Source organism: Phoenix dactylifera, unplaced genomic scaffold, assembly GCF_009389715.1.
Source record: "Phoenix dactylifera cultivar Barhee BC4 unplaced genomic scaffold, palm_55x_up_171113_PBpolish2nd_filt_p 000537F, whole genome shotgun sequence".
NCBI lineage: Eukaryota > Viridiplantae > Streptophyta > Magnoliopsida > Arecales > Arecaceae > Phoenix > Phoenix dactylifera.
Genome location: NW_024067946.1, coordinates 55451 through 76811, shown reverse-complemented (window position 1 = coordinate 76811; position 21361 = coordinate 55451). Strand labels below are relative to the sequence as shown.

The following is a 21361-nucleotide window of genomic DNA, read 5'->3' as shown; positions in this document are numbered from 1 at the left end:
TCACAAGATGGAGCTGAGACTGGTACTGGATGATACTCTTGGAGATCAATTAATAACACCTCCCTTTGAAGGCAGCAGTCAAATTAACTATTGTTCCCACAGTAATCTCAAACAAATTGCATCTCTAGTCGGTGTTTAGGGATATGCTTCATATAATTGACATGCAAGCCAAACAGTAGCAGCAATAGGAATCAAACCAAATGTGATTTGTGATTATAAATTATAATGCCAGCATTATTTGACATTTAAGCACAGTCATGCCATACTGTACTGGAATATGCCCATGGTGCCTGACCTCAAAAACTGCCTTGAGATGACTCGCTGATCCTGGAAGTCAAAAGCACTTCCTGTGACCAGGATCATTATATTTTTTTGTTTCAAAATTCATATTTGTGAATTTAAAAATAATTTTTTTCGGTGTAAGTAAAGAAATATCCATTGTTATGAAGTCAAGAAATAATTATCCGCAGAAATTGCTTCACATAATAAAGTTTATCATTCTGAGAGCAAAAACTTGATGAGTGTTTTTCATGATGATCGAGAAAATAGAAGCAGGTATTCTTGCAATTATATGATGATCCTTATCATTGGTTGTCAGATTAGCAGAAATCTAGATCTTCTGTTTGCAGAAGTAAATGGGCTATAGTTCTTGAGTAGGTAATTTACCTTGGATGCGTCTTTCCCTTCTCTCTTTGAATTAATGCTAAGAAGGCATATGTTGCACACTAGTTTTTTCCTCTTTGGATTACTATTCTATACTCATTACATCAAAGCCCAAACATGGTGTTCAAAGTTTAACTTCCTATTTAGCAAGATACAAAAAATATAAGCACCCATAATCATCATTTTTGAAGCCATGCCACCACTTCCTGAGGTTGGAAAATTTTGTGTATATATGTAGTTTTTGTGAAGTTTAGAAGTCATTTCCCAAAGTATGAATTAGGATTTCTCATAAGCACTCCATTATATATATGTATGCATATGTGAATGTATATATGTGTATGTCTGTATTTATATATGTATTCTTGCATTGGGTGCGCATGGGTGTGACATAGACAAACAGTATACATTTTTATTTTGAAACATTAATGGAATTATTGACCATTCTTTCATATCATAGTCATTTTATTACTTAAATTCGAAAACATAATCACATTAAACAGTTTTAAGTCTTAATAGGAAACTCCACAAGACCTCCAATTATTTACACCAAGTACGAATACACGATTCCTGTCTTCAATCAGCATAGACTTGATGTCACTGGAACTGATGTGACCGTTGGACTGTAGAAAAATCAAGCCACGATACAGCAATAGCGCAGAACTTTCTTTCTTTTCTGCGTAGGCTGCAGATAAATGCAAAACGCTATTAAATAAGGAATTTGTTCGAATATTATAAAACAAAAAACTTCAAACCTGTTATTTGGAAACCACTAGCAAACACTTTCAATTTCATCCTTTCTAAAGATCATGTGTACATAAGATTAAAAATGTAACTCGACTAGTTATATACATCTATATCCATGCATCTTCTAGCATGGACAACAATGCTTCCATGACCTTGTTCTAATTTTAACCTTTTGTTAGGTCATCGTTCTTTATATAAGCATTTGATAGACCCTAATTTGAAAATAAAGGTAAACTGCCAAAATATTCATGCAAACAAACTAAAACAGGCATTTAAACTCAAAGGATCATTTTAACTTAAAGTGATCTCTATATTACTTTATCATTTATTTCTATTTTGCTTGTTCAGCACATTGGACGGTTAAGTCGCTTAGGTTTCTTATCCTTCTTGGGTATTAAATGTTTAGTAGAATTTTTCTTGCTTCAGCCTTGTTTTATATAATTGAGTCTAGTTGTCTTCCATCTTTAAAGCGATCTATCCAAGACTATCCTCTTTCTAGCAAGCTAAAAATGGGCAGAAGATCTTAGCATTAGATCATCAAAGATGCTACTCTGATCAGTGGATATCTATGGCAAGCTTTGGAAAGAAATAATGGTTAAGATGAGGCATGTCTCATTGTAACTAAATCTTTATCATGTAGTTCTTAGCCTGTAATCCTCGTAGTGTGAACTATACAACAAACTCTTATTTGAAGCTATGCCAGACATCCACATTATCTAAACTCTGTTCATGATATCAGAGCCATGTGGCGGCATTGTCAAGTCGAGATACTTCTTAAACGTTCTCTTTCAGTTTTAATAATCTTATAATTTATAAAATAATTCCATATTACTATTCATATTCCTTTTTATTTTATTCTGAGCATTCTTGACATTTCTCAACATCATGATAAGATAGCCTACATTCCAATCAAAGCCCTTCATTGGGTTTTTTTCCCCATGTAAATTCACATCCCTAGAAAAGTTATAATCAATGAGATGTAATCTCATCAACTCTTCATCTGAAGTATATTATAGTTTTGTTATTGTTGGGAGAAATATTGGATCCCTCGACCTTCGGCTAGACCTACCCCTTTTATCTCGGACATAAGCCGAAAAGAACAACCTCAGCCCCAATCAAGCAGCCGACAAACCGAAGTGAGTTACATCGGCCCCGGCCGAGAAACCGATCAGCCAAGGAGCCATCAGTCAAAGAGAACAATCAGCACGTGTTAACAAGGACTGACAGTCTCAACAATCGACAGCTCTAGAAGCCCGTAATCATGACAGCGCCACGGCTTGTGCCCCATCAACACTACCCACCACCCACGTGGATTGGGACCCACACCTCGGCTATACTATTGGCCGTTACTTGGCTATCATTGTATATCATGCATGCTAGGTAACGACAAAATGGGATCCCTATATAAAGGGGTAGCCTGGGGACTTCAAGGACTCATGCAATACTACTCACAAAAACCACACTCTATGGAAATTTCTTTCTTTCATATTGTTGCCTTCCTATTCTAACTTAGGCATCGGAGGCTCCCCTACCGGAAACTTTTTAGCAAGTGGACTTTTTGCCGGCCACGTCCAGAGGAGATCCATCCCCTGCATCTCAACCAGCTTGCTCAGCTCATCTCTAGCACCTTAGTATCGTCCGAGCTTCGCACTAACCTCAGCCCGGATTCGGCGATAACAGATTGGCGCTAAAGGAAGGGCTACCAGCCTCCAGTAATATTAACATCCATCGAAGGAAAAGACAACTAGCATGAACTCACGAGGAACCCGCAGCGCCGCGTGCTTCGCAACACCGTGCTTCAACCTTTTGAGGGTTGTTGCAAACTCTGGAACCTGCTCCGCTAGAAACATCCATCGTGCCTGTGGATAATGAGCAGTTCAACCTGCTCACTCAATAGGTGCAAGCGATGACCGCGGCGGCTAAGGCCTGCAGCAACAGTGGCCCGACCAAAGCCGGTCCGACCAAAATCTAGCCAGCCCAACCACCACTCTTAGGCGCCAGCGCATGGCAAGTGTCTGGTTAGCCACCACTCTCGAGGCCAGGTCTTAGAGCAGTCCCCTAGAGTCGATGTAGCTAGCAGAACAGTCCTGGTCGGGAGGGAAAATGTTGTGCTCCCAGTCCCCTTTTCGGCAAGGACTCCACTCCAACCCTGTCACCTCCTCACCGCATGGAGCCCCATCCTGACAGGATGCCGGCCTTGATCGAAGAATTAAAGAAATGGGCCTAATAAATTCAGGCCCTTAGGGGATTGTCTCCGAGGGTGAACAACAACCTCAATTTTTTCTTGAAGCCCTCCTTCATCTAGCGAATCATGGAGAAACCAATTCCACCTCGGTTTAAGATGCTCCAGGTAGAGCCGTATGATGGCACCTCAGATCTCCTAGATAACCTTAAGAACATCAGGGATCTCATGATGATTTATGGAGCCACCAATGCCGTACTTTGCATGGCATTCCCTGCAACCTTTGCAAGGTGGCTCGGTTCTGGTTCTATAGGTTTTTGCCTGATTTCGTTCACTCCTTCGAGAAGCTCATCCACTTCTTTGCAACCTACTTTGTCTTTAGCCAAACACAGCATCACAGCTTAGATGTGCTACTCAACATCAAGTAGAAGGAGAAAAAGTCCCTCAGAGACTATATTAGCCGCTTTAATGCACAATGCTAGAAGTTCGCAACCTAGATCAGTCGGTCGTGATGTCAGTAATGAAGAGCAACTTGCAGCTGTCGAGCTTTTTCTTCTTCCTAGAAAGGTGCTTCCCTGTCGACTTTGCTAAAATGCTAGCGCGGGCCAACAAGTATACCAATGTGGAGAAAGCCATGTCCTCCCATCATGAGTGTACTGACCGAAGACCTCGTTGAGGAGGAAAGGGGAGATACGAGGAGCAAAGAAAGTCGCAGAGTGTCTCACCTTGGCATGAGAGGGGCTTATGACTGTCCATGAGCTCTCCTCTGAAGTTTGAGAAGCACACCCCTCTCACTACCGCGAGGACCTAGATCCTCATGGAAATCAAAGTCTGAGGCTATCTGCGCCCTCTGATTCCAATTAATGAAGGACCGACGATCAATAGAGGACAGAAAAAGTACTGTCGCATCCACCAAGATTGCGACCACGACACCGAGGGGAGAGTTTAGCTGAAGGACGAAATCGAAGCACTGATTCAGCGGGGCAGCTGGACCAATATGCACACCCTCAGTGGGATCGAGAAGTGCTCGTCTTAGCCTCTAAGGAACCGCTCCTAGAACAAATTAATAATTGCCCAACAGTAGACGTCATCAACACCATCGCTGGTAGACTTATCAAGACCCCCAAGTGCCCCGGGTAGTTAAGCTCTTCAAAAAGAAGACTGTGAGGTGGCCGTAGATTCTGCACATGGATGGTCATTAGGCCCGAGAGGTAGCAGCTGGTACCATACTCATCAACCCTGATGGAGTAACCACAAAGTACACTCTCCGGTTCAAATTATCCACCTCAAACAACGAAACTAAGGATGAGGCGCTAGTCACCGGACTCAAGTCTTCAAAGCAGCTTGGGATCCAACAACTGAAGGACTTCAGCATGCAGATTGGGGTACCTTAACAGTGCCTCTATCCCACATGCTTGGAACTCCGGCAACCCTCACGCCCATTATCAGTGAGGTTCATTGTAGCCTGAATAAAAAAATCTTTTTGTTATATTTCTGTCTTTCAAATTGGATGACTGCGACAAACATATTTGACTTAGGTCACTCCGAGGATTCTTGGGCCTCCTCAAGACTAAGCTTACTCATAATTTCTTTGGGACTATAGTTTAGAGATGAGGAGATCCGCCCCCGCACCGAAGGCTTGGCATGCCACTCGACCTCTTCAGATCATAAAATAGCTCAAGCAAAAGACCGGCCCCCACGCCGAAGGCTTGAGATGCCCCTCAACCTCTTTAGGTCGTAAATGGTCCAAGCAGAAGACCAGACCCTGCACCAAAGGTTTGACGTGCCATTCGACCTCTTCAAGTCGTAATTGGTCCAAGTAGAAGGCCATCCCCTGCACTGATGGCTTGGTATACCACTCGACCTCTTTAGATCGTAATGACCCAAGCAGAAGACCGGCCCCCACATCAAAGGCTTGGTATACCACTCAACCTTCAGGTCATCAATGGCCCATACAAGAGATTGGCCTCCACCGAAGGTTTGGTGTATCAACCGACCTTCCTAAGTCGAAAACATCCCGAGCAGAAGACTGAGCTCATCCAAAATTTCTCTCGGATCTCAATCCAGGGATGCCTCTAGGACCGTAATCCATAGATGAAAACAGACATCTCGGGCCGACCTAGGACCTTCTTCAGCCGACCTTGCTCAGAATTTCTTGGGAGCTGAACCCAGGAAGATTGACTAAGGAGCCAAGATGGGCTGAAAGCCCCCAAGGGGAAGAGCTCGGTGAGATAACCCAAGCTCAAATCAAGTGGTCAAATGCAAGTGAAGGCTAAAGTCAGGTACTTCAAAAAATTTCTTTACTTTCATTATTTTCTACTAAATACATTAATCTCGATAGAAACTATGCCAAAAAGAATTACAACAAAAGGTCGAAGCTTGTTGCGATGACCTGGACTCAAACAGAAAGCAAACAACAAGGACAAAACCAAAGCCAAGTACTTTGGAAATTTTTTATTTTCATTAATACTATGAATTTTTACACTGACCTCAACGGAGGTGATCAAAAGGAAAGTACACCCAGCTCAGCTAATCCAAGCAAAGAAGCAAAAATGGTGCGGCAAGAGACCTCATCCTTTGCCCTTGCCTTCATTAGTACCTTCACCATGACTGACGTTGCCACCTTCTCTATCAACAGGGTCCTCACCTCTGCCGCCCCCACCTTCACCAATGTCATCATCATCATCATTGAGACCAGAGAAGTCCATCCCCAGAGAGAGCTACTAAGCCTGAGCTCGCCATTCTTCGAAGCCCTTACCGAAGGCATCGGTTGCGCTCTCCAAGGCCTCCTCTTTGGACTCCTCGGAGGCAAGGTACTTCTTGACCGCCTTCACAACCTTCGCCTCACCATAGAAGACTTGCTCTCTGGCCTCAGCGGCCTACCACTTGTCCTTATTGGCCCTCTGCTAGGCCTAGGCTAGCCATGTAGAAAACTCCATTGCCTTCAAATTAGTGGCTTTGAGGACCTAACTGGCTACGCATAGTTGGGCCTCCTTTATTTCCGCCTGGGCCTGCACGGCCGAGGCACGACATTTCGTTGATCTGATCTTGTTCTCGACCGACTTGTCCTTCACCTTGGCCACTTCAGCCCGCTCTTCGGTAGCTTTCCATTTTTCCTTGAGGGCGGAAATCTTGGATCGAGATTTCAAAAGCCTGTCCAAGGCCCTTTGATTACCATGAGACAAGTTGGTCCGAGGCGCCCTCCACATAGTCGATCTGAGACGGCCTCCACATGGTCTCGAACCCTTATGGCTGCTTAGAGTGAGCAAAGAAAAATCTCCCTTTCCATCTATAAATGGAAGAGAGAGTGCCTCAGATCAGCTGGCGATCTTTTCGAGGAGAAAAGTGTCACCAATTGCTATTCTGAGGATGCTTCCTCCGAGTGAAATACCTCCAAAAGAGGAAAGTCGAGGCCTATATGCTCAAAGAAAACAACGAGAGAGGAAGCCAACCAGGACCCGCCAGGAATTCGGAACCAATTGGGTCGCGACAAGGCTATAGACCCTCATTAGCTTGACAAAAAAGGGGTAGAGAAGTAACCTCAGCCCGGCTTGTAGAGTCTCCTCATACAGGCTGAGCTGAGGAGGGTGTTGGGTAACTTAGTCACTAGGATCAGTGAGCTCGAAGATGAACTTAGGAGGAACAAAATGATGGGCTCAGACAAGGTCCATCTTCTATTGTGTGAGAATGAATGCCTCACAGTCTGGGCCGATTGGACCCCAGACTCGGCCGAAGGTGACAGCTACCAAGTCTGGGGAGAATGGTCTAGTGACTAACTCCCCTCTGAGGCGTTAACCTCACCATCGCTCATGGTAGGAGAAATAAAGAAGAAAATAAAGAAAAAGATGAAGAAATGGAGAAGGGAGAAGACAAGAAGAAGGGCTGACTAGCCAAAGAGCAAAGACCCACTAGAAATGGAGAAGCAGGAAAAATACTGGAGCTGGAGATGAAAGACTTCGACAGAGTACCACTCGGGGCCTAGATGCTTAAGCACTCGGATGGAAGAGCAAATGGAGAAAGAAGTAGAGACTAAAGGTCGGGGATGCCCTTATATAGGGGCGTGAACGACCCGGATCGAAGCATCAGTCTAGCTATCCAGGCAGATTAAGCCACATGTCAACACAGGACACGACAAGGGGTGATCCATCGGATCGCTGCATTAATAGCATCTAGAAGTCGCCCTACAATGATGGCATCTCGGGATGGCCTGAATCCATCGACGCTTTGGAAATACAAATCAGCACATTTATTGCCCATGAAAAAAATCTCACCCTCAATTGAAGTGACAACTTGACTTCCATCGTCCGAACTAAGATGCAGCTCAGTCTCGGAAGTGGGGGGCAAGTGTTGGAAAAAATATTGGACACCTCGATTTCGAGACAAACCTACCCCTTTTATCTTGGACATAAGCTGAGGAGAATAACCTCAGCCTCGGCCGAGCAGCCGACGAACAAAAGTGAGCTACCTCAACCCCGGCCGAGGAGCCGATCAGCTAAGGAGCCATCAGCTGAAGAAAACAATCAACATATGCCGACAAGGACTGACACTTTCAACAACCGATAGCTCTAACTGCTTGCAGTCGTGGTAGCGCCACAGCCTGCGCCCCACCAGTGCGGCCTACTGCCCACGCGGATTGGCACCCACTCCTTAGTCGTACTATCGGTTGTTATCGGCTATCATTGCATACTATGTCAGGTCAGATAACGACAAAATGCACTCTCCTATATAAAGGGGCAGCTTGTGGGACCTCAGGTACGCATGCAATACTACTCACAAGACCACACCCTGTGATAATTTCTTCCTTTCATACTGTTGCTTCTGTATTTTGACTTAGGCATCGGAGGGTCTCCTACTGGAAACTCTCCGGCAAGTGGACCTTTTACATGCCACGTCCGCAGGAGATCCACCCCATGCACCTTAGTCAGCTTACTCAGCTCATCTTCAGCAGACCTCATGGTCGTTCGAGCTTCGCGTCAACCTCAGCCTGGATTCGGCAGCAACAACTATATTATCTCTGTCTTTCTTTTCAAAAACCAAAATTTATATTTTTCACATTTTTTAGTTAAGTGGCTTCACCTACTAAATTAATATGGAATATTTTTTTGTGACTACATGTGCCACTTTTGGATCATATACCTTATATGTCCTTTCATACTAATATAATTCCTGCCTTACACAAGGCTTGTGTAGACCATATACTATTAATTAATGCACATCCTCCTTAATTTATTGAGATATTCAAAAAAAAATTCATGAAGTTTGGAACACAGCAGAACCACTAATAAAGTTTCAAATGCTAGGATCACCATTAGTAGCACAGTAGGATGGCCAACGGTTGAAATTTCTGGTAAATATGGCCCTTAGACCCACCAATCTAAGATCTTAAATGTGCAACCCCCTACATACCTATGAACTCTAGCACTTTTTGTTTTCTGCTAAGGAACTAAGAATTTTTTGCAAGAGCAAAGAATTTTAGCAATTTCAATCAGCACGTTAGTAGAGCAGGAGTTCTGTTGCTTATGAATAGAACTGCATGATGTGCTTGTCAAGCACCACTCAAAATCTAAGGCCTAGTCCTCCATTAATGTACTAGGATTAGGCCATCCTCTGGACAGCCTTAACAGAAGTGCGGTGATAAGAATACTGATAATTGTAAGCCATCAGTAACTATTCTGGTTCTTCTTGCTAATCAAGAAAATTGCTATACTTGCTGCTCAATTTCAGCATGCTGGCTTTGTTTGATCTAATATATGTAATGAACTGCTCAATGTTTTATAGATATTGAGCTTTTATTTGGAGCTTGATGCCAAATAGAAATGCCAATGACTTGATGATGTCGATAGGTTACCAATTAAAACAATTATGTGACATCATCTACATCATAGCATGCTTTTGCTATGTCATTTGCCTCCAAATATTCTATGTCCAATAAAAAACCAATTGGTAAGGATTTATAACAATATTTTGCTCACAAGCTTCCAAACAGGTTTTGTAACCCTGGGTGGTTTTTGTTTTGCTACTAAGATTCAACCATTCCCTTGAACACATTGCATCAATCATAAGGACTACCATCTTTTTAAGGCTGCTAAATTGACCTAAGATTCCAATACATATATATCATTCCAAACAATTTGCAACTGATGGGGATTACTCATAGAAAAGTCTAATCATCTTTTGCAGAGTTGTCCACATTGATTCAAACTGATGTTCTATGTCAAAACATTCTGACTCATTAGTATTTTGGTATTCTTGTAGAGGATGATTTGTTGGTTAGAAAACAAGAATTCTACAGAATAAATTAATTGTTGTATATCAACTGGATTTTTTTTTTAACTGAGATACATAGAGTATATGAAAGAAAAATTAAATACATAGAAGTAAGAAAGATTTTATTGACAGTATATCAAAATAGCTGAAAATATTGTGTCAACAAGAAATTATTTATGCCTTTTTATTTGTGTTTTAGATCAGTTTGTGTTGAATTTTTTACATATTGTTTGCTTCAAATTTTTTATTTTCTGCTTTTGTCATGAAAGACGTTAATAATTATTTCTCTCAAGACAATATTTTCAAGTGAAAAGGACTACTAATAATAGTAGAAACAACTAAATATTCAGAGGGATGTGTATGTTCTTGTCTCCAACTATCAACTGTTATCCTCCTTTCTGAGATGAGGTTAAAGCAAGGAGAAATCCTAAGTATCTTTTTTTTTTTCAAATTGTTTCTGGATATCAAGCCCGTTATTCTTGATATGTGACTTCATTAGGTCCATGATCTAAGGTAGTGAAATTACTAAGCAGAACAGTGCCACACAAGTTAAGCCCCATAAATTTTATTGTGTTAATTCTTGAATTTCTCAAAGTATTCTTGAATTTATAATGTAATTTTTATAGACATCTGGTGATGAAGAGAGTCCTAGTCTAGCTTTTTGAGCTTATTCTGAATATTAAATTCCACGTTGCCATCACATCAGTCATAATGCTATCTCACACGCTATTAGATTGGAAAAATGACCAAGTTGTAGAATGCAATTTACATTTAGAGACTGATTCCTTAAGACATCCATATATACTAAAATTTAAAGATAGACCAGTGGGACATAGGGACAAAAATTTCAAAGGGAATTGATCAAGAATTTGAAAAGAACCATACTGTAACCTTTTAAGTTTCAAAATAGATCTTGTTATCTACTTCACATATTTTTATAATTATATTACATAATTTTCCAATAATTTAAAAAATAATATTAACTATTTGGGAGATATTTGGGTTGTTGTACATATAGTGTATCGTGTTCTTTAGGCACTAACTAAATTCAAGGCATCGACAAATGTAACCTAACCTCTATTACAACCCACTTAACCCACCCCAATCTTCACTATAAAAGGTGAAAATATAACAGAGGAAGAATAATGAAAGTAGTAATCATGTTCATATTTTTGAAGATGTACCAAGACTCCAGCCAAAAGAAGTTAATTTCAAATGGAAACTAAATCTATGAACCTTGTGACTCGCTCAGCAGGATCACAAGAATGCTTGAATACAGATGATCAAGGAGTAAGAGAAAGAAGAGGTTAAATTCACTATAGTGCAAGATCTCAAGTCAACTTCTATACTGATATAGATGAACATTATGGGGCCATGGTGTAGAGAAAGATAATGTAAATCCAAGATTGGACGTAAATATATATTATAGAATGAAATAACTTCAAAAAATATATATCAAAATAGACTAAATAGGGCGAAGTAATGTTATTAAATGTAATATATGAAAACTAGAGGCACTCAAAGTATTTATTGCTCTGTTATATATCTTCTGTTAAGGTCCTTAACATTGGACAACCTAAAGGACTTAGAAGATTTTTTTAAACAATTTTTTTGAATGTAACTGTCCTACTTAATGGTTTATTTAAGGCCTTCTTATATGATTTTATCTATTCTATATGATTACCAAGTAAGACGATAACATATTTTATTGAGCCTTGTTTGAACCACGAGTTCGGCTAACTAATGCTCTAATATTCTAGTCATTTTCAAGCTTCTTAAATCCTTTCAAAGAACTCTCATTCATGTTTTCTTAGGTCCTCAGTTTTCCAGGGATTTCTATATAAACTGAACAAATATAGCTTATTAAGACCTCATGTATTTTTCCTTATACATTCAAGGTTGTCTTAATCAATTCTTTACCATTTTCTTCATATATGGTGTAATTTCTATATATCTTCTAATCTTGGAGATATGATTGCTTCATGTTTGACGTAAAATGACTAAAGATACTTGTTGGATATAACAAGGGTATGCATTAGATATTTATCTGAAGTATGGCATAAGTTCTATCTATTCTCTAATCTAGTAGGCATGATTGTTTCAAAACAGATGCCATGTCCATTGCTGATATATAATGAGTAAAAAGACTTGTTGAATATAGCTGGGGTAAATGCTGTTTATTTATTTTAATTATTCTAACTTCCTCATCTTCTTTTTTCTAAATGTTAAACTTCTAAGGAAGAAATGACGCAAGATTTGTATTAGATTTTGTAATGTTAAAGGTATGATATGGAGTATGGATTATGATATGTGTGTGTGTGTGTGTGTGTGTGTGAGAGAGAGAGAGAGAGAGAGAGGGAGAAGAGATCCATGCTCCACTTAGATGCAAAAACATGCTTCGGACTCGAACTAAATCATAACATTGTGAACATATTCACAATATCTACCTTGGCGCATACTAAGAGGGTGCCTAACTTGTTTAGTTGGCAAAGTCACTAGTTGTTGATACCTTTCAAACCCTATACACATCCAGTTTTGGCCAAACTTCATCCCATCCTAGTTCTAAAAAATTATGATCCATATCGAAGACATGCACTTTGCAACCACATGGATGCCCAAGCCCCAATTATAGGATGCAACACCTAGAGTATTGCACTGAAACAACAAAATAACCAAATCATTCCTTTAGAAAATCTTAGATTTATTAAAATAAATAATCTGCTTATATGTTTGCTACAAATATTTATGTAGCTTATTATGTTTACTAGGTAGTCCTGAAATGAATTGTTGACTACCATGCAATTCTTTGCAGGATGCTGAATCCAAGAAAAAAGAAGTAGGAATACAAAGAAAAGAATGATATACCGTCACAGAGCCATCTTCATAACGCTGATAACGTTGGTATGCCATGAGGTCCTCTTCATACCCTGGTCGTTTCAGCTCAGTCTTGTTCTGCTTCCTATTAGCACGAGCTTGTGAAAAGACCATGGAATAGTTAGTGGCACCTCCAGCCTTTTGATCCCATCCCCCAAATTGAGGGATAGCCTTCCAACCATTCTTCTAGAGAAAAAAAACAAAAAAAAAAAAGAAAAAAACCTCAATTGATCAATAAATGGTTAAAGAGGCATAGATAAGAACAATTTTACATACCAAAAGTTCAACCCACATAACATTTATGCTCCCATAGAATATTGTGATTGCAAATGGAGACAATAAACGAATAGCTAATTTAATATATGACTCATTGACACAGAAGATTCTACATAAAATTTTAGACTGAGTGCAAAATAACTTTTAACATTCAATAAAATTGGAACGATACAGAGAATATTAGCATGGCCAAATCCTTAAAAGAATTTTATACAAATTGAGTAGTGCCACAAATGGTAAAATAGACAGAAAACATCAAGTCAATTTTCTTTTACATCACAGCAATTTTTTTACCTATTACTATTAAAACAAATTTAGAAATAAGTAACTGAAATGTTAATTTGGTTAAAGATTGGTTTTAATGAACATGAGGTCATGCAATGAACATCAGCCCCCAGCACAAAAGAAAAAATGTATAAATTAATGTTTCTTTTCTTGAAAGGAAAATGCTCTCTTACTGCAATTGATTTGAAACAAACTCTGCAATTGATATCAAAGAATATTCTTTTCTAAACATTCAAGAGAAAAACAATATAAAGTTGTTAAATTACAATGCCCTTAAAATGATTAAACTGAACTAATAGGAATCCCAAAATAATGATAAAGTGAAAATATGATCTATCTTTCTTTCACGCTTTTGAAATACCTCTTTGAGGTGCTCCATGACTCGTTCAGAGCGGGGGATGGGGATCCTTGGAGTCTGATATGGCCAACCCTTATTTATAGAGGTGCTATTGAACGACAGAAGCCTGAGGGAATGTTTCAATATTCCGTTTTCCATGGCTTTCCTTATTTATCGTCCTTGTTGTCTTTTTCTTTTGGGTCCTTTCAGTTTTTTCTGTTTTTTAAACAACAGAACAATTCTCTTAAATTGAATGTGGTGGTTAGACGACCCCTCGGTTGCTAATTCTGGTCAAAGCCCCAAGCTTTTAAGCTTTAATTTGCTCGTTTTGTGAACACAAAGGTTTTCTTGGACCCATTAATGTTGGTTTAGCAACTTAATAACAATCAACCATTCCAATGCCTCCTGCAAGTCCAGCAATTATCTTTGTAACGAGATCTCCTCCCCTCTATGAAGGTATGGCTCCCGGGGATCTTCCTCACATCTCTCTCTCTCTCTTAAGCCTCTTCTTTTGCTCATGATCACTGTCCTCACTCCACTTTATTTCTCTTTACGCTCTAGAAATTTTTTTTTTTTTTCTGACTCTGATATGCCGATGCTAGAAAAGAGTGGTCAAAAACTAAACTAAGATATTAAGACGATGCTTATAAGCGTCGTCGAAAACCGAAGCCAAGAAGGATTAAGACAACGCTTATAAGCGTCGTCCGAATCTTGTCTTCGGACGACGCTTATAACTCTTACAACGCTTTAAAGCGTCGTTAAATGAAGCATTACCGACACTTATACGCATTGCTAAGTGCTTGATTTTCGACGCTTACATTACCGATTCTTTTGCGACGCTTTAGGAAGCATGGGAATAAAACTACTGATGTTTATAAGCATCGGTATATACATTAAAAAGCTTCAGCAATGCTTGATTTTCTTGTGGTGTTAGTACTTATTCATGATAAAAAAGAAAACAAGATGAACACAATGAAGTCCTTGGTTATGACTAGAAATTTGTGATTAGTTATATGACTATAAAGACAGCCCTTTCATCAAAAATCTCCACAAATCATGATTGGTGAGCTTGCTAGGTTACAAGAGAGCTAAAATTGATCTGCTGCACCTTACATCGAATCAAATCATGGCAGAAGTAAAAAATGGCAGAAGAAGTGGATGGCAGAGAACACACCACCATAACTACCCTTCACGGTTGTGCTTAAGATAACAACAAAGATATGAAGAAACTATAGGGCATAGAACCTCCATGCTTGGTTTCGTGGGATAATTGATAAAAAGATATTAGGAGTCCTATTTGAATTTGCCTTTTATCTTAAAAAATCAGTGAAGCTGGTCGCAAAGCATGGCATGGGTGCAAGGAATGCTAAATGTGGCTCCTAGAAACTTTCATATAAACATATCTACGAGGAAAATGTTAGTCGAACCCACTAAGGGGAATGAAATATGAGACATCTTGATGAAGCATTCTTCTTTCCCATACACTTATTGAGATTATGGACTTTGCTTAGGGGGTCATCTTCCAGAGGCAGTACCTTTGATTTTTATCATTTTACTTTAGGGGAATATCTCCAAAAATTTGAAAAATTAAAAAATTCACAAAATCAAAAATTATCAGTTGTCAGCTTTACTTTAGAATCAGATAGGCTAGATAACAACTTATCATTTGAGGATCATTCCATAGTATCTTTCTCAAATTCTAAGGATCATACTTTTCTACAGCCAGTAACACATCTAAGGAGCCTTCTAATCTGGATATGCCTATATCTCACATTCTCTCTCTCTTTTGGGGCACATCCTGAAACCCTCGTTCTTTTATTCTTCTGCTATTAAAGCCCAACATGAGGACTCTTTTCCTTCTAGTGATTTTTTTAGCCTTTTTCCTTTTCTAATGATTTTAAGGCACAATGCTCCACTGTTTCTGAGATTCATCTAAAATGCTCTTCTTTTCCTAATGCTCCCCAAGCTAATCTGCACCACAAGCCCCCCTGTCACACCCTGACCATGTATGTGAGCTAAGGATGCAGTAATCACCGAATATTTATAGAAAACTTTTCCCAAAGAATTCCATCATAATATCATAAGTCATACAGTGGAATAATTTACCAAACTTTAAACTTAAATAACTAAAATCCAAACTTTAATATTTCATAAAAATCCAACAATATCCAAAGGTTTAATATTAATCTTTAATAAAATTCTAATCTAAATTAAAGAAATCAAACTTTGCTTCAAAAGTTAATTCTCTGAATCTGTCAAATAGTAAGATACCAGTTCATGAACTAAACAATTCGATAAGTAATGAGCACTTTAATTAGATAAATCAAGCAAAAGGATAATAAGAAATTTTACTGATAATAAGAATAAGTAATACATTAGTTCAAAATTAAATCCAACATTATCCAAATAATCAAATCTTAAGGTATTATCTTCACATTGAAAATATCATGCATTCAAATCCAATGTTTCTCAAAATTTAAGTTCATGAATCCAATCTTGCAAAAATATCATATTCAACTCATCAAACATGAACTTTGACTATATCGTCCCTATGGTAGAGCCCTTTTTATGATACTACTTCCTTCATGGATTCTACCGTGCCTTTTTTATGGAATATGTCCTTTAGGATAATTCATGTGCCAATATTTAACCTCCATTGACGAGGTCTTTGCGCCAATGTTTAACCCCCATTAATTGGTGGGGTTCTTGTGTCGCACCTTTTTGTGGCATAAATCATTCCAGACAAGTCAAGTGCTAACATTTAACACCCATTGTTGGGATCCTTAGCATATTCTAGCCAAGAGTCCAAAACCAATTCAACTCGAAGCTTTTTTTTCACAATTATATTTCATGTTCCAAATTTAAAAAAACATAAACTATATAATATTGAAATTAATCGATAAGTGATAAGCATAATCTATAACAAAAATATTACTTTCAATTATGAGTCATATAATATTCAAGATAAAACATACTATTCAATAATAATAAAAATACTAATCCATCAAATTCACATATCACATATAGTACAACTCAAAATTAATTAAATATTGTATAATTTATTGAAAAATGTAGAAAAAGATTGTGCATTACTTATCTTGTAAATACAATCAAATCCAAATAAATTCTGAATATTTTCCTCCAAAACCTTAATTGATGGGCTATAGGATAGCGCCCCTTGTTGGACATTTTCTTGTCCAGACAATCACATCTCTATGCAAAATCAAGTCCAATAATTCCAAAAGGTATGAGAAGTTGTAGAAATATAGATGGCAGAATTGGAGGAAGATAACAATGCAAGCCAGTTTGGGTGTTTGATAGCTCGACTCTATTAGATATGAGTAATCCAACTGATAAAATTACTGAAAAATAATTAGACTGGACCTAGGCACAGATAATACTGTAGAGGTTGATGATGATATAGCCTAATGGTACCTGACGAGGGTTGACATCGGGTTCAGCTAGCTCAAGACCTCGTACTAATAGGGTCGACCAACAAATCAGATGAAAGGGAGAGGAAAACTAGAGGGACCCGCTAGGAAAGGAAAAAAGAAAGAGAGAGAATAGGGAAGGACGGAGTGGGAGGGAGAGGCCCATAAGGTCTCTATCAAGAAGGCAGTCATGATTGTGATGACTTTAGGGTGGAAGGGGTGGTTCATGGCCGGAGGGCCAGAAGTCAGCAACTATGGCAGGCATTGGCGGTGTCCGATGGAAGAAGAAAATTTAAAGGAAAATAGGGGAAGGCAAGATTGATTCAAACAATGTCTATTTGAGGCTTTAAATGCTAATCAGCAGCTGACATCCACTGAGCAGCCACATGAAGTGCTAAAACTGTGAGGATCCGTACGGGCATATGTTTAATCACACATCGGTTATTCGCTAGATAGATTTTAGGTACTTATATAGAATCAAGGAACTTAAATAATACCTTTCGGCTAGCCATTTTGGATGAGGTACAGGATTATTACAAATGGTGTCAGAGCAGATTCGACCCATAATTTATGTGGACTAGAGGACACTGTAACATGGATCCATTGCAGCTGACCATGAGTCGATTATGATGTTTATGATTAGATTTGAAAAGATTTGAATTTTTAGTCTGACGAGGACGTCAGGTTGGTTATCCAACGCCTCTTACGGAATGATTGGGAGGTTTTAACAGCCAACTAGCAGAGCGGTCTATCTGGGCCTTGCTTGGGTAACAAGCCAAGCTGTGTCCCAAAAAGATCCAAACAGGTCTGGCGGTCCAAGGCTTGCTTAGTCTTAAGCCACAAAAGGGCCAGATGTTACATTTTCTCCCCTCCAAGAAAATTTTATCCTCAAAATTTTCTAACCCGAATCTTCAGAAAGACGCGAGTATTTTTACCGCAATACATCCTCTAGTGGTTTGTCTTTTCCTCCTTTAATAAAACCTACTCTAGTACAAATTCAAGCCAAGTCTTTCATTATAGCGCCCTCCAAGTCAAAGTTATTATTTCTTGCCCAAAATGGTGACCCAAGAGAAAGAACGAGGTAAAGTAGAGTTTCAAAATTTTGCACAAACTTAAATAATAATTAAGTAAAATTAATTTAAAAATAATATGTATAGTGAAATAAATGATAAATAAGTACAGAAGATAACAACAAGTATAAACAAATTGAACACCAAGATTTTATAGTGGTTCGGAGCCAAACTCAGCTTCTACATCCATTTTCCAAGACTTCATTCTTGAGAATTCCACTATAATCCATAAACAAGTTTATAACTTGGTTGTTTTCCGGACTAACAATCAAACTTAATTGATTTTTTCTGGCAATCAACCAAAAATAAGCTGTTTTGATGGTACAGCTAAACCAATCTCGAGTTTCAACACTTAGGAACTCATTGCCAATTTTCAAGCTCGGCAAAACCTAATCAATTTTTCAAGACAATCATTCACAACCTAGCTATTTCATGAGTATAGTCAAACTTTATAGGATAGCTGATTTTTAACAATGCTAGCTACACCATAAACCCCACATGAGATTTTCTAATCTCGTGTATTAAACAAAGATAGAAAATACATACACAATGACCTTTAAAAATATTAGATTTTTCGTATTGTAGCTTGTGCTTGATTTGCTCTGAATATTGGGTTCTCGAAGAATGAAAGTTAGTTCTTTCTCTTTCCCTTTCTTGATTGTTTTATATGTCGTGATAGAACTTGAAGCTCTAAGAGTGGTGCTTGACTTGTATTCTTTTTCTTTTACCTCATCCACTCACTCTCCTTGATCCCTCACTTCTCCAATTTAATTTGGAAGCATTTATAGATTGAAAGGTTCTTGAAGAGCTATTTCTAACCGTTTGAAGTCGTTTCGTACATTCCATGCTTGTAGAAAAAAATAGCCGTTGAAGCTGTCACACGCATAAGGGGTCGACTCTTGAAGTATTAGGGTTGACTCCTGAATCCTGAGATCAACTCCTAAAATCTTGAGGTTGACTCTTGAATCCTAGTGTCGACTTTTGAAATGTTGAGGTCGACTCTTGAAACTATGGGGTCGACTCCTAAAGTATTTGAAAATGACTGTCTTTTGTTTCTGATCTGTGGCTTTCTAGGGTCAAATCCTGCAAATCTAGGGTCGACTCCTGGGGTTCTGGGGTTGACTCTTCTTCACCTGAGGTTGACTCCTCCATTACAAAAGCTTTCAAAATACTTCTAATACTTCTCCAACTTTGAATTATTTTTTCAAGGCTTTTTCATTTTTCTCTAACCTTTCAAACTCATTGAGCTTACTACACAACAAATTAACCACTGCAAAAATATAAAATCATTAGTATTATATTAAACATTTTGTAATCATCAAAATTAACCCATTGGGTCAATAATCTCCTCCTTTTTTATAATGACAAAACTTTAATATATAAAAAGTAAAGCATATTGCGCTTCTAGGATTTATGCATAATTAATTCATTTATGTCAAACATGAAGGAAACAAATATATGCCTTAAGAACATACTTCATGAATGCTTCATAAAACTTTGAGAATTTTAGATTAACTCAAGTTAATATATTCAATATATTCAATTATGCATATACTCAACCTACTGTGTCCCCCATTTTGACAGCTTCAAAAAGTTGCCTTTTGAAATTAGAGAATGTCAAAAAAATTATAGCAGCTTCAAATTTATCTTAATCAAGTTTCGGGATAATTGAAGAGCATATGGATGCCAGCAAGAAAGATCAGATTTAGAGCTTTTAGTCATTCAACTTTGATGTATCAGACCACTTGGGGTTCAAGAATTAAGCTTCAAAAGTTTCGGACTTTGCAATAGTTAACTTTCTCTCTCCCCCTTTTTCATTAAATTAGAGCAATTAAAGATTAATTATATTGGTACTAAAGACATCAAATTTTGCAATTTGATTTTTAAACGAAGCACTTGATGCACCAACTTAATAGCAAGTTGACCTTTTGGAGCTTTCGGCTAGAGGAGTGTTGACTTTTTGGAGCTATTCGGCTGGCAACCCCATTCTTTGGCAACTATCATAAAATAACACATTGATTGAGCTTCCATTATCAACAAGTATTCTCTTTACATCATATTTTGTAATAGTAAAAAAAATGACTATAGTATTATCATGAGGAGTCTGTACTCCTAGGTTGGCATCGATGAAGGTGATGATGTCCCCTACACTCGTCTCTTTGGGGCAGCTTTGGCTTCTTGGGGAGCTCGGCTGCCCGAGTCATTTGGGACCTCAGGAGGTCCACCTGCGATGGTGTTGATGACGCCTGCTATCGTATGGCTGTCGATCGGCTTCGAGGGTGACGAATTAGAGGCTGAAGTAGTCGCTTCTCGGTCCTACCAAGTGTGCACGTATCGAGTCGTCCATGCCGAATGAGCACCTCAATTTCATCCTTGGGCTGGATGCACTCCTTGGTGTCATGGGCGTTGTCCCGGTGGAAGCAGTAGTATTTTTTCTGGTCCTTCTTGACCGTTGGAGTCCTCATCGGGCATAAAGGGAAGAGGTAGCCTTGGCCCTCAATCTCCATGTGGATTTGAGTCCTTGGGGCGGAGAGTGGATTGTACGTCCCAAAGTTCCAAGGAGGGCTCTTGTACTGCCGTGAGCTGCTCTCATGTTGAGGTGAGGCATCCCTCGACTCCCTCTACTCTTCGCGTCCCATTTTGGATCCTTTGGGAAATCTTCCACCAGCAGACTCGTGATAGAAGGCCATGGCTTCCTCCACTTTCGCATACTTATCTGCACACGCCAGCATTTCGACAAAGTCCGCCGAGAAGCGCTTTTCTAGGGAAAAGAGGAAGCGCGACGATCGCAGGCTGCTCTTCATTGCCAACATCAAGACCGATCGATCTAGGTCGCAGACCTCTAGTGTCGCCGCATTAAAGCGGCTAACATTGTCCCTAAGGGACTCTTTCTCTTGCTGCTTGATGTCGAGCACCATGTCCAAACTATGGCCCCATCTCCGCTGGAGATGCAGTGTGCCATAAAGAGGCGGGCGAGCTGCTCGAAGGAATGAATGGATTCAGACAGAAGATAAGAGAACAAGAGCTGAGCTACTTTGCGAAGGGTCACGAGAAACACCTTGCACAACATGATGTCGGTGGCTCCATGCAACATCATGAGAGCCTTGAAGCTCTCTCTAGATGATCCAAGAGATCAATGGTGCCGTCTTACGACTCCATTTGGGGCAATTTGAACTGAAGTAAGATCAGTTCCTTCATGATCTATCAGGAGAAGGAGGCTTCGAGGAGAACT

At 39.1% G+C, this 21361-nt stretch overlaps 1 protein-coding gene across 2 annotated transcripts; it reads right to left on the bottom strand.

The window, feature by feature from the left end:
• Positions 1 to 1069: 1069 nt before the first annotated feature.
• Positions 1070 to 13733, bottom strand: LOC103713286. Of its 2 annotated transcripts, none has more exons than XM_008800164.4 (3): positions 13653 to 13733; positions 12722 to 12916; positions 1070 to 1345 (listed from the first exon to the last, which is right to left on the bottom strand). In XM_008800164.4, the coding sequence occupies exons 1-3, from the start codon at positions 13668 to 13670 to the stop codon at positions 1295 to 1297; spliced, it is 264 nt and encodes an 87-aa protein (XP_008798386.1). In that variant the 5' UTR covers positions 13671 to 13733; the 3' UTR covers positions 1070 to 1294. The 2 variants fall into 2 exon arrangements, with proteins under 2 accessions (XP_008798386.1, XP_026662829.1); XM_026807028.2 differs by having other exon boundaries at positions 12722 to 12913; positions 13653 to 13712.
• Between the last annotated feature and the right edge of the window lie 7628 nt (positions 13734 to 21361).